This window comes from Megachile rotundata, chromosome 6 (genome assembly GCF_050947335.1).
Source record: "Megachile rotundata isolate GNS110a chromosome 6, iyMegRotu1, whole genome shotgun sequence".
Lineage (NCBI taxonomy): Eukaryota > Metazoa > Arthropoda > Insecta > Hymenoptera > Megachilidae > Megachile > Megachile rotundata.
The window spans coordinates 9,126,137-9,140,003 of record NC_134988.1 but is presented as its reverse complement, the minus strand read 5'-3'; the positions used below and the strand labels follow the sequence as shown (position 1 = coordinate 9,140,003).

Here is a 13,867-nt window from a genome sequence, read left to right as displayed (position 1 = left end):
TAAAGTGTCATCAAATATTAAATTATTAATGACACGTATCGTATGATTAAAAAACAGTTGATAAAGTAACTTCAAGACTTGTGTATAAGTACAAGATATTTTTTTTAATAATTAAATGACAATTAAACATAACCTACCCTAATTTAAAATACACTTATTTTAATACTTATTTACATTTAAATGTAATTGCTATTAGAATGTAAATACAGTATCCAAAAGTATCTTCGTTTTTACAAATATCTATGTCTTCTAATAATTAATGAAATGATATAAAATATATGTTAATAACACCAAGCAAATTTAAAACAGTGGAACCTAATAAATATGTATAAAAGAAGTACTTTGTCTAAAAGTTAATGTAATTATAATAGAAGAATACACTATTAAATCTAATTGAAAGTACTTATAATGAATGAAAAATGTCCGAGTTGTAGACGAATGATAAATACATCATGTTCAAGACTTGTAAAAGATAATTGTGGTCATACAAAATGTCGTATGTGCTTGTTATATGAAGAACAAGGCTGTAGAGTTTGTAATAATGTACAGTGTATAGAAAATATTGGGAATTATGGTAAGCTATACCTTGCTTGGTAATGGATTATTTATATTAATCATTATCCTTATACATTATTATAATTTCATTTTTAGATTACCCACCTGCAAGGAAAGAAATTTTAAATGAGATTTCCAATTCTGATACAAACAATGCATGTAATGAAGAAGTAGTACCTTTAGAATTAGTTATTAATAAAGATTCAAAATGTAAACCAAATAATTTTGAACTTGTTAATAATTATGAATTATATAGTGATGATGTATTTAATAAAACAAGAGAAACTTATCAGTCTCCTACAACTGATACAAAGGACAACGATATTTCAAATAACTTGTATATTCCTAAAGCAGAATCTGAGACTCATTCATGCGTAAAAGGCAATGTTGTAATAAAATCTTGTAATAAAGCAGAGCCAGAAATTGATAGCCTAGTAAGTATGGTAATTCATATATAATATCTAAATTATCAAATTATGTGCTATAACTTTTTATAGGATAATAAAACAGAGTCTTTAAGAAGTGAGAAGTTACAAAAAAGTAAATCTATAAAATGCCCAGATCGTACTCATATTATTCTAATACCAGGAACACCAGAAAAGTATAAATGCAATATTTGCAACAAAATTTTTCGAAACAAAAAAGGAAAATGCTATCATGATGCATGTATAACAGGCATTAAGCCTTATCAATGTTCCTTTTGTGACAGAACTTTCATTAAACGGTCTCACTTTGAATATCATGAAAGAGTACATAGAGGGTATAAACCATATAAATGTAATCTGTGTGAAAAAGCATTTCCTCAACAAAACAAACTCAATAGACATATGTATTCACATAGTAGTAAGTTTTCTGTTGTTATGAATTTCAAGTAAAGCGTGTTTATCATGGTTTCATACCTGAATAAATAATTACAAAATATAATTTTAGGGGAAAAGCAATTTGAATGCCCTAAGTGTACTAAAAAGTATTCTAAACGAGATGATTTAAAGAATCATTTAGCAGTGCATAGTAGCACAAGTACATATTCTTGTAAAACATGTGAAAAAACTTTTAGGATGCTGACTAATTTAAAACGGCATTTAAAAACACATACAAGTGAGTACGAATGTGCAATAGAATAACATGATTGATATATATAATTAAATATAAAAATATTTGCATTAACAGATGAAAGACCACATATATGTGATCAGTGCAATAAAAGCTTTAAGGATAAATCTCTTTTAGTTCGTCATAAAAAGACACATGGAAAAGATAGGCCATTTTCATGTGCACATTGCAATAGAGTGTTCTTGTCCAAAAGTGAATTAAAACGACATTTAACTGTACACTCAGGTAGGTGATGTCATAAAGATATTATAATATTATAATAATATATGAAATTTATTTCAGATGAGAAACCATTTTCTTGTAAATATTGTCAAACTGTATTTAGAAGGAAAGATAATTTACATCGACATATTAGACATCATCATTCAGAAAATCCCCTTGTGGATATTAACAACGTACAGAACACTGTACCTACTACAAATATAAAATCACCAAAACCTAAACAAAAACCAAAAAAGATACAAAAAATTACTTCCACCTCTATACAAAAAACTCCAACCAAAGTATCAATGGTTGGTGTAAGTTCTTGCGATCAAATTAATTCAAGATTAGATTCTATGGGTAATATTACACCTGTTATAAGAACCACAAATGAAGTAAGTAATGCAGTTTCTGTTATCAATGGACCAATTAGTATTAAAAAGCCAGGTGATAAGACTGATACTCGGAAAAAGACATTTACATATACAGAACCAATACCGCTTGCTGAAGCAGTGGTAATAAATAAACGAATTGAAGAAAAGTTATATTCGCAAAATGTATCGAATCATAATTATTTTTTTCGAAATTGTATAAATTGTACAGATAAATCGTATCCTGTACTTGTGAAGCAGGTGTCTTGTACATATTCTAACGTAAAAAATTCTTTGCATAAAATAGCTCTTCATGAAAACTCACTTCTAGAATCAGATTCGAATGTTCAAACTAGTTTAATACATCAAAACGCTGAGAAACAAATGTATAATAAAAAAGATGTTAAGTTAAAAATCAAAGATAACGGCAATCATTCAATTTCTAACTCTAATGGAAAATTTACAATTCAAACGGTGAATGTTAGTTAAATGTTATAGTTAGTTAAACAGTTCTAATCATAAAATATGAGTCTATAAGTTAATTACATTACTAAATATATTTAATCATTTCAATCAAGCATTTTCAAATTATTTAATTGTAAAGATTAAACTGTAAAGTGATAAGTAATTTTTTATTAACAGTTTTACAAATTTTAATTAATACGCACCAAAGATGTTAAATTACTTTCATATTAAAACTAAATCATGTTTAATAAATATATAAAATTATTATTTATTCTTTGAAGTTATAGGTATTTTAATAATTATAGGTATTTTATGAAATTCCTCCAAAGTTAAACTGTCACAAATAAATATGTCACAAAAGTTCCATTTACATCTTAAATTAAACAGAGTCATTATTTTTATACAATCATGCAATGATCATTATACATTTCTTTTCAACAATTTTGTAGAAATTTAATGCAAAGTTTCAGAATTATAATAAAGATTGTCCCACATGCTACATTAACACTAACATTTTTTGAATGAATAAAATTACAGATGACTTTGTAATGTAAATAAATTTATTAGATTAAATGATTAATTTATATGGTATACACGTATAATTTCATCTTGCATATATTTTCATTAAAAAACATGTTCCATTGATTTATTGGTTTTATTGTGATGCGAATAGACCTTTCCATAAAATAATTCCGTGCCATTTTTTTTATTGAATCAGAAATATATTCTAATATATCGTCTGTTATTAAATCCTAAAATTTTAAACTTTAAAACTCCCAAAATCGCATGGCTATTCAAAAGTAGTTTCATCGAATGACGATTGGTACTTCCGGCGCTGTATAAGCTCTGTTTATTATACTTTATAAATAAAAGTGGTTGATACAAATATAAATTAATATTGCTTGTATGCATAAATAAAATTAAATACATAATACAATTATGTAATTTAACACAGTAAAACACTTCATTCAAATAAAAAATGTATTTTGTTTATAACTTGAATGTAAACACTTTTGTAATTTTTTTATTGTAAATGATAAAAATGTATTAAAGAATACAAAATTTGACATATAATAATTTTTTGAGTTATATTTAATGTTAATAATTTGAAAAATACTAGAGAAAATGATAAATTAACAAAAAAGATATAGCATCTCCGCATGCGCAAAGCTTCAAGAGCTAGTTTGCGCATTTGGGGTTTACATAAGTGTTTGAAAGGAACAGTAATCGATTGAACGACGTGCGCGGTCTCCATTTCTTCTACCCGTTTGATGAAGCTCTTTGTGTCCGGTGGTGAAGGGTATTGACTGTTTCATATTATCCAAAATGGTTAAGATGGAGCACGATGTAAGTAAAACAACAAATTATTATTTACATTTTACATTATTCTACTACATTTCAAATAATTTATGCGAAATGTGAATATTAAACACACAATCTTAGTTTTTCACATTTTTCATGATTTTTGATGTGACTACATTTTACATAGCATCATTTATTTCTAACATCATTTATTTTTTATTTCTTTATTTCTACTTATATATCTACTACTTTTTTTATTTTTCGTGAACTATTTAATAATAAATTATGTATATATATTTACATACATGTATGCATATGCATTGCTTTATTTGAGGAACTAAACAAATATGTCTGAAAACAGTAATTTTTATTCATATATTTATTATTTATACGTATGCATCGATTTTACATATTTTTGTACATATCTGTTTCAAGTTTATACGTGTTAGTAATGGTCGTTTATGGCATGGCGTTGTCCGACGCTACGCCATTTCAGAATTTCTTAGACTTGTATACAGTCGGTATAGAAAGTATTCGTGCAACTTCAGAACACAACAACTTTAAAATTAGATTAAACCGTCTTATTTTTTCTTTAGCAGTTGGAAGGCTTTGTTTACTAAATGACGTGTTCCTGTTATTTTGAAAAATTGTAATTTAAGTAGCAAGGAAAAAAAGATTAATTTTAAAACTTTTCTTCTTAACAATTCAGTTTGCTTAATTTTTTATTTATTCTGTTTATATTTCTTTGATCGTTTATTGCCTTTTGCTACGTAAATTGTGTTTGTTTAAAATTATTAAATATTAATAAAATATTTAAATTTTTGTTTCAGGATGGAAAAAACGAACCAGAACATGTCAGAAAATTATTTATTGGTGGTTTAGATTATAGAACAACTGATGACTCTTTAAAGAAACACTTTGAAAAATGGGGTGAAATCGTAGATGTAGTGGTAATGAAAGATCCAAAAACGAAGAGATCTAGGGGATTTGGTTTTATTACGTATTCTAGGGCCCACATGGTAGATGATGCTCAAAATGCAAGGTAAATATAAATATTAGCAAATATATTTTCATATCAACATCAAAGATAAATTATGAAATATTATATTTTTAATATTTGATTTGACCATATATGTACATAATTGAAATATCCACAGTAATAAATTATTCTTTTCTTCTTTGTTTAACAGGCCACACAAGGTAGATGGACGTGTAGTTGAACCCAAAAGAGCTGTACCCAGACAGGAAATTGGTAGGCCAGAGGCAGGTGCAACAGTTAAAAAATTATTTGTGGGTGGTTTAAAAGATGACCATGAAGAAGAAGATCTTAGACAATATTTCCAGAGCTATGGTAGTATTAATTCAATTAGCATTGTCACCGATAAGGAAACGGGCAAAAAACGTGGTTTTGGCTTCGTGGAATTTGATGATTATGACCCTGTAGATAAAATTTGTTTACAACGCAATCATCAGATACGTGGAAAACACGTAGACGTTAAGAAGGTAGAAACCATTATTCATACTTTATTTCTTGAAAAACGTTAAGAATGCTAAGTTAGTAAAATGCTGTTTTTACTTGTGTTTTCAAGGCTTTAAGTAGAGCAGAAATGGCGTCTGCATCCGGTGGCGGCGGAGGTAGTGGCGGTGGTGGTAGCAGAGGAGGACAAAGTGTAGGCAGAGGACCTCGAGGTGGCAATCAAGGTGGAGGTAATTGGGGTGGCCGAGGAAGCGGAGGAGGTGGCGACTGGAATAATGGTGGTAATCAAGGTGGTTATGGTGGAGGTAATCAAGGAGGTTGGGGCGGTAACGGTCCGTGGGAAAATCAGAATCAAGGTAAAGGTTCGCAGAAAGATCATCTTTACATTTTTACTAAGTATTGCATATTTATATATTATATTGCATTACTTAATAATATATTATATCTACATTTATTCACAATTTCTAACATATACTTTTTATGAAATTAAGGAGGTGGATGGGGAGGTCAAGGTGGTCAAGGGGGTTATAATAGTGGTGGAAATTGGAGCAACGACAACTTTGGTGGAGGTTATCAGCAAGGCTATGGCGGCGGCCCCGTCCGGAATAACTTCAACTCCGGAGGAAGACCTACACCCTATGGTATTAATATGGGTCCTAGTGGCCGACAGTCTGGAGACTCGAGATGGCTACCACCCTTCGGTGGACAAGGTTGCTTCCGTCCTTCTCAAAAGCCAACGCGTCTCTTACGTGCCTTGAGCAACTATTCATAAATTTTTCTCTGTTATTTCTAATAACGTCAATGCTAATTATTATGATATATCTTATCGCAGTATTATTGAGCTTGATAACCTCACCAAGTTGCACAAGGAGCGTTCAGCTTACATTAATACCGTTGTACAGTACTTTATTACTAAAGTTCATTATCTATCGTTGCGTTTATAGGGACATAATTGAGCGATTAAAAGACTGTGTAGTATGATAAAGTCACTCTTATCTACATCGCTGATATGAATATTATTTACCTGAATAGGTGTAAATGAATTTAAATAATTATAAGTTGTGACACAAGGCGCGATGTTGCAGTGAGAAGGAGCGCCTTTGTCCATTTTCTTTACTCTTTCTTAATTTTGCTCATAATATACTGCAAGTATGAATCATTAAATTCTGTTAAAGTACTGTTGCTATTTAAATAATTACGTTTATGCAGTCTATTTTTATTTAAATATTTCTAAGCATTTGACTCTTAACTTTTTTATTTTTTTGTTAAGTTTTTTTTTTTACGTATTGTACTCTTATTTTTTTATATTTTTAACTACAATGTTCTATAACAGTGATGGGCAACTGTGTCTTTTACGGCACGGTACATGTACGTGTATGAGATGTATACTCACGGACATCGCTCGATAGTCAAATTTATTAATCAAACATTTCCAAACTTCATTTCATTTGCTCACCACTGTTTTAAAAAAATCTGTCATAATATTGCATTATTTAATTTTTATATTTTATCTTTTAATTTGTTAGAACCATAGTACTTTTTATATTGATAGTAAAAATTAGTGTTAATCTAAAACTCTTTTAATAAGATCATTTAAGCTTTACTAACTCGTGATTTATTTCTATATTTTCCAGGTCCTATGGGTGGCGGAAATTCTGGAGGCGGCGGTGGTGGTGGTTATGGTAATCAAGGTGGATATGGTGGTAGCTCTCTTGGAGGTGGAAACATGGGAGGAGGTGGTGGTGGTGGAAGAAGATATTAAAACTCATTGTCCGTGGCTACTTCCCTCACGTGGTAAGCGTAACTTCTTTTTACTTTTATACTGTTTAAGATGTTTTAAAATGATGTACATTTTTAATTTACATTAAAATTACGATATTACTATTTACAAATTAAAAATTTGTTTAAACAAGTAATATTTAGGGCATTTTATATGTGTTAGGTGAAATTATTTTTTTAGAAATAAGTAACAAAGGGTTATGCTGAAATTTATTGCTTTAAGTTATAAATATTTTAAATAATTTTCAAGATTTAATAAAATCTGTGATAAATTATTTTTATTTCTTAGCTATTTGGAAAGAACAATTATATGTGGAGTTATAAATGATATATTATGTTCAATTCTACTATGAATTAAATTATACTATTTGAATTTTTTGTTACTATTACTACAGTAAAGTTCAAACATCCATATCAATCTTAAAATCTATTTAAAAAGAATTACTAAGTCATTATTAAGTGTGCAATACATTTTAACAAAGTTACAGAGGAAATGTAGGTATATTATTATGTGTTCCTATAAAAACAGTTAATCATATTGATTCATAGGCAAAAAGGTACATAATTTATAGTTGAATTGTACCAAGTAATTGGCAATAATGACGAAGAACTGTTATTTGAATGTAAAATATTTTTTATTCTATTTTGTTGTTTGACTTACATATAAATATTTTTGAATCTTATTATCTTTTTTTTTAGTGAAACATCAGAATTTGAACCTTTAATCAGAAAATAACTTCTATTACTAAACTTCTACTTTCACATAATAATGTTACATGCATAATGCAACAATTTGTTATCATATAATTGTTAGTACAGTGGAAATTATTTAGGATTCATTTTTAAAAATATTTATAACTTGTAAAGTGTTATAATTACAATAGTATATATAATCTGATAGATTGATGAAAAAAATTCGATAAAAATTGAAAAATACGTAACTTAAGATATATGTAACAAACATATATTTTCAGTTTTCAAAAATATTAGTTCTTAGATACAAATTTTTTTTTACTTTGGGCGTTCTATAAATATAAATTCAAATAACATGGAACCAATTTTGTAACATATTTTTTTGTTATTAATGTACCATAGTTATAATATGAGCAGAAATTTATTACTTGTGACATAAAAAGGAAAATAGGTAGTAAAATGTCTGAATACTTTCTTAAATATTTTGTGAATATATATATAAAACTGCGAAATATTTAAAAGTAAACGTTTCTAAACAAATTTATAAAAGATTAAGAAAAATCAACTTGCATTTAATTTGTGTATTCATATAAAAGTAATAATTTATTTTAAATATTGTCAATTATTTGGTATCAAGTATTCAGATATTTAGTCAAGGTACTTTAATTATACAATTGATACATAATTGAAATGTTTAATAGTTCATTGTTTCATGATAATCATCTTGACCACTCTATGCCTTTCAAATAATGAAGTAAGATTATTGTTTGGTTATTTCATAAGCTCTTATTTTTTCTTTCTTTTTACTATAACTTGCATTGAAAAGTTTGATAGATTCTTACATATTCAATCATGCATTGAACATTACAGAAAAATAAATACTTTTAAGGTGATAGTATATATAGTTATGTAAAATAGTGCGTGATTTTTAGCTGAAAATTTATAGATTCTTATAGTTTGAGTATCTTCAGTCATCTTAACTAATAGATATTTGTGACTTTTGAACCTCAGGTGAACCTACTACTTGTCTTCTAGTCGCCAGTACTTCTGTACTGTTTAGTATCGGAGCAGGCAGGGCTATAAGGCTAGAGACAAGACCAGGCAGGACAATCAGGATACAGGACAGAGAAGCGTCATCTATTAGATCACAGTGAGGGAGGCTTTTGCTTGTAATTTCTTTTGGTATCTAGCATCACCGTGCATATGTCTTACGTATTCAACCAATTATGTGAAAAACATAACATCACAATTTTCTAGATTGTGCCTGAACTCATTTGTGTGGCACATATATAGTATCCAACAAACAACAACAACAAAAGAAAAACGAATACTTATTAATATTTAATGAGAAACGCGCTAATTTTTCACTATTCAGTTACTGTGGCTAGGGATACATCCGTGCCATCCAAAACACTGCAGTGTGTAATAATTTGTTATATTTACTTTTGTAACAATTTTCAAAAATGACTACAACAGATGTAGGATTAGATAATAGACGTTGGAGAGCACGATTGTTTCTCTAATTTTTTCTAGCAAATTGATATAATTCAATAGAAGACTTTAGGCTTTGGTATATTGAATTTTATTTCATGAGAAGAGTAATCTCAGGATAAAATGCATGGGAAAAATGTGAACACGAAACTGAATTAATCAGATATCATCAAATATCATTTAGCATTTTTGTAGGTTACCTAGATTAATTAATTATTCTTTAAATTGTAATGTTTTAAGAGTTAGTTAATAAAAATGACCACAGAACCTTTTCCACGTCACTTATTAATTTATAAAATCAAATGTCCATAATAGAGGATAAGCCAGAAGTACAAGAACATGTATATGAGTCAAATGAATAGGGAAATATAGTTAGATGAAGGTACATTTAACCGGTTATTCATGGATATCATTGAAGAGTTGAAAATATTACTATGTAGGAACACTGTATTCGTTGTCAACTGTGTATTCGATGAAAGCACAACTAAGGATTTCATATTTATGTGTATTTACAGTATTAAATGATTTGTACATACGAAAATTTGTGACCAATTTTTATGTAGTTCTTATGATATATAACATAATTTGGATTCATAAATCCAGGAATATACTGAACTTTATATTCTGTATATAATTATCTACTGTAAATTACGTACGCCAAAAATCCGATGCAATATTTGTAAAACTAAAGTTCGATGAAAATTTTCTCTTAATCACTAAAAATAGAGAATTATAAGAAAATAAAATTATCATATCTTTATAAATCATCTGCAGTAAAAGCATTGAATTATCATTATTTCTTAATTCCATTTAATGAACATTGTCTTTAATAGTAAGTATTTCATTGTTTCTCATCATTTTTGATAAATAGAAGTGTGTGTATGTTATATATATTATATATATGAATATATATACGCACACACTTTCCACATCTACACTTTGCGTAAGACAATTCAGTTTAAAATTGTTTATTTCATATTAAATCCATTTTACATCAGTTTGCATTATTTATTGTATTTAAATCTATTTAAATTATTTTCTAAGATCAGTTTACAACCGTAAGTTGTATAACAATCTGAAAAGGTTTTTAATATAATTCTGTACAATTCTTTTTATTTATATTTACTATATTGAATTAAGTGTAAGGTTTATTTTTAATTTTTTTAAATGTAAATTTTACTAATGGGACAGATAAATTCTCACATAAAAATTTTCAAGCTTATTTAAAATACAATAAATTATTAAATATTCAGTTACAAGAAAAGATTTAAGATTTTATATCTTTTTTCAATATTTTTTCTATGTAACAAAAGTCTACTGACTTACATATTATATTACTCATTAAAAATACTATTTTAGCTGAAGTTAATTAGATCAAGTGAATAATATAAATGTTATGCTTGAATCGGTATCTGTCGTTCGTTGATATTGCACTAGTTTTTAAACATATATTTATTCAATATAATTTTTCTTCCTGATATCTTTTGTGATAATAAATAATTCCATTTGACAGTAAATATTTTTTGACGAAATAATTTTAAAACTAACTTTTAAATTAAAAATTAACATGCAAATTCATCAATCTAATTCTTCATTTACTATCACAGAATTGTTATTAGGTTTATTAGTGAGGTTTTGTTCGTTTTAAGTTATATTTATTATGGTTGTTAAACAGGAAATATATAAATAGGTAGCCTAATTGTGATGCTTCGTTAGCATAACACGTTCTCAGCGTTTGAAAATATTCTTAGCCAAACATTATTGTTTGGAAATTATTAGGAGACTAAAAAGTGGCAGGTGATGGAAGAAAAGATTCTGAACCGTGTACAGCAAACTAGGCTTTGCTAGGCTTCTTGCTAGCTTCAGTTGAGCGACTACAGGTAGGAATGTTAGAATTATTTCTTTAGACATAGGGATTCTTCATAGCAGAACAAATGGTACAATGTTTTATAAAATTCCTATTAAATTGCATTGTCAGTCTAATAATTTTCTCTGTTTAAAATAGATACTGTAAAATTTATACAAAATTAAAATTCATTTACACATCAATAGTAAACTTTATTTTGTTCAAGGACTTCATAAAATGATGAAAGTTTATTTTTAGTGTATTAATAATTCATTACAGGGGAAAGTAAAAATTGATAAATAATGTATATTTAAGTATTATTTAGTTGCCAAAAATGAATTCGAATACTTTATGGAGTTACATTTCAAAATATAGATACACTAAGTATCATTTTACTTTATTTATAAAAATATTTATATTTAATTATTATATCTAAACAAATTTTTAGTTACTAATTACTTTCCTTCTTTATTACATTATATTTTATTTAATGCTGAAAAAAGAAAACTATTGTATCACTTAATATTTCTATAATTGATTTCTATAAACAGTACATATATTAAAAATGTGCAGCATAATGAATAGCAATCAAAATTTTCACTTAAATTTTGACTTGAATATAAACTATGTAAAAAGCGGAAAGTAATTGTTTTTGTTTTACTTCTTGTATATTAATTGGAATCTTTCGTTTTCATTAATTTCTGGTTTGTCATTTGGGCTGGTACTCTCAGAGCGCTCCATGTCACAACTTCCATTTTCACTCATCGTTGGAGGTAAGTTAAGTCAACTATCTTAACTTTTTACAATTTTAAAATTAAAATAATGTTAACATTAGCACTTATCAAGATTCAAAGGTACAAAGAATATGTAACAATGTTTACATATCATTGGCACTTAATAACTGTCACTTTGTTGAAAATTTAAATAAATAATTATGCAAATCTATGCATATATTCTTTTCATAAATATTGTTCAAAACTTGAGTACTTTGGTGGATTACTGATAATATCAATAATGCTTTTTGCTTAGGAGAAAATATTAAAGGATGAGTACCTTTCATATAGAATTAGAAGAAAGATATTCAATTTTATTTATTTGACATCAATAATTACAATTTCAATATACATAGCAAGATAAATATTTGGATAAAGTGAATATATAACAAATCAGTAGAAAGAGTATTTTAATGCGAATATAAATAATGAAAAATATTTGTATGCATGATAATGTTATTAAAGTAAAATATAAAAGAATTAGTAACAGATATTAGAATTAATGTACTTTCAATTTTTAAGATTAATTAGTGGATTTTATTTCAAATTAATAGTGATAATTATTTTAAAGTGTAATTAAATTATTAAACATATATTATGAAAAGGACTATTAATAAAAATAAAAGACTGACTTTAATATTTAGGAACCATCGTTCTAATACTGAAAAATATTGTTGAAAAGGTTTATGCATAGATTTATTAAGTGAATTTAATATATTAGCTACTTTATATAATATTAAGTATGACATCATAATTACTTACAGTATTACTATACAAAATTTAAAAAATTGAAAGATTTTTATTTAAATATCTATTTTTTACTTATACATAAATAATGCTTCAAATTTATTGAATAGTATACAGAAGATAATCAATTAAATTATTTCAGAAATAATATTAGTTATTTAAATCAAAAGCATGATTTATATTTCTAATATAAGAAATAATGATTTAAATTAATTTTCAGCAATATTTTATATAATAATTTTTAGAAAATGTAATAAAGTTCTTTTCAGCATATATACCTGTGTTTCTTTATATACCTGAAAAAATTATGTAAGCATTGCATGCTATTATATCTTAATGAATGAATTTCAAAGTTTTGGCTATGAGTTTAATATGATATAAGAAACTTGCATTTCTAATATAAGATTATTTTTTATGAAAATTATTATATTGTGTCAAGTTTCATGGTGTTTTCAATTGAAGAAGTTATTTTTTATATTTCACAAAATAATTAAGTAATGTAATAAAAAAACTATATGTATTAATTAAGGTATAGAATAAAATAAACTATAATTAAATGTCTTCTCATTCATTTATATTATAAATATATGTGTTACACCTGCCCTTGAGTATGTACTACTAGCTATTAATTTACATGATAATACGTTTATTTGTTTTGCAGTTATTTATTTTCTTTTTTAGAATGTACATAATTTAACATAAATTGTTATAGTCAAATAGAGTGCATTTTTTTATTCATTACTTAAGTATTATTTTACATTATTTATTACTAAAGTTCTTTACATGACTTTGTTTTTTATTCTATTGTTACTGTAAGTATAAATATTTAGAGATATCTTTTGGAAACTAATAAATATATTTTAAATGTGATGAAATATTAAAGTTCCAGTAAAAATGATCCATTCCTCAACTTCTTCAATTCAATAGTTTTTAATTAAACATAATCTGTTACAGAGCATTAAAGTACAAAATATATACATTGTAAAACATTTATGTAATAAAACTATTAAACATACTTTAACAAATATATTTTTACTCAAAAATTATTTTGTAA

At 26.5% G+C, this 13,867-nt stretch overlaps 2 protein-coding genes across 6 annotated transcripts; both read left to right on the top strand.

The window, feature by feature from the left end:
- The first annotated feature begins 154 nt into the window (after positions 1-154).
- Positions 155-4,053, top strand: LOC100878257 (uncharacterized). The gene is made up of 6 exons (XM_012284895.2): positions 155-574; positions 652-989; positions 1,053-1,398; positions 1,486-1,653; positions 1,726-1,893; positions 1,951-4,053. Exons 1-6 carry the CDS (start codon positions 409-411, stop codon positions 2,727-2,729), a joined length of 1,965 nt encoding a protein of 654 aa, XP_012140285.1. The 5' UTR covers positions 155-408; the 3' UTR covers positions 2,730-4,053.
- On the top strand, positions 3,897-13,800 carry Hrb87F (Heterogeneous nuclear ribonucleoprotein at 87F). Of its 5 annotated transcripts, none has more exons than XM_012284877.2 (7): positions 3,897-4,052; positions 4,838-5,049; positions 5,198-5,510; positions 5,597-5,846; positions 5,976-6,194; positions 7,119-7,278; positions 12,025-13,800. In XM_012284877.2, the coding sequence occupies exons 1-6, from the start codon at positions 4,032-4,034 to the stop codon at positions 7,244-7,246; spliced, it is 1,143 nt and encodes a 380-aa protein (XP_012140267.1). In that variant the 5' UTR covers positions 3,897-4,031; the 3' UTR covers positions 7,247-7,278; positions 12,025-13,800. The 5 variants fall into 5 exon arrangements, with proteins under 5 accessions (XP_012140267.1, XP_003703227.1, XP_012140269.1 ...); XM_003703179.3 differs by lacking the exon at positions 12,025-13,800 and adding an exon at positions 8,968-9,069 and having other exon boundaries at positions 5,597-5,840; XM_012284879.2 differs by lacking the exon at positions 12,025-13,800 and adding an exon at positions 8,968-9,069 and having other exon boundaries at positions 5,976-6,125.
- The last annotated feature ends 67 nt before the right edge of the window (positions 13,801-13,867 follow it).

What these genes read in the sequence shown, in the direction of transcription:
- LOC100878257 (XM_012284895.2), top strand. Translation starts at nt 409, where the DNA reads ATGAATGAAAAATGTCCGAGTTGTAGACGAATGATAAATACATCATGT. An exon ending in AGAAAATATTGGGAATTATG is followed by an intron (nt 575 to 651) that starts GTAAGCTATACC and finishes TTTCATTTTTAG; the next exon opens with ATTACCCACCTGCAAGGAAA. An exon ending in ACATTTAACTGTACACTCAG is followed by an intron (nt 1,894 to 1,950) that starts GTAGGTGATGTC and finishes AATTTATTTCAG; the next exon opens with ATGAGAAACCATTTTCTTGT.
- Hrb87F (XM_012284877.2), top strand. Translation starts at nt 4,032, where the DNA reads ATGGTTAAGATGGAGCACGAT. An exon ending in TGGTTAAGATGGAGCACGAT is followed by an intron (nt 4,053 to 4,837) that starts GTAAGTAAAACA and finishes TTTTTGTTTCAG; the next exon opens with GATGGAAAAAACGAACCAGA. An exon ending in AACACGTAGACGTTAAGAAG is followed by an intron (nt 5,511 to 5,596) that starts GTAGAAACCATT and finishes TGTGTTTTCAAG; the next exon opens with GCTTTAAGTAGAGCAGAAAT.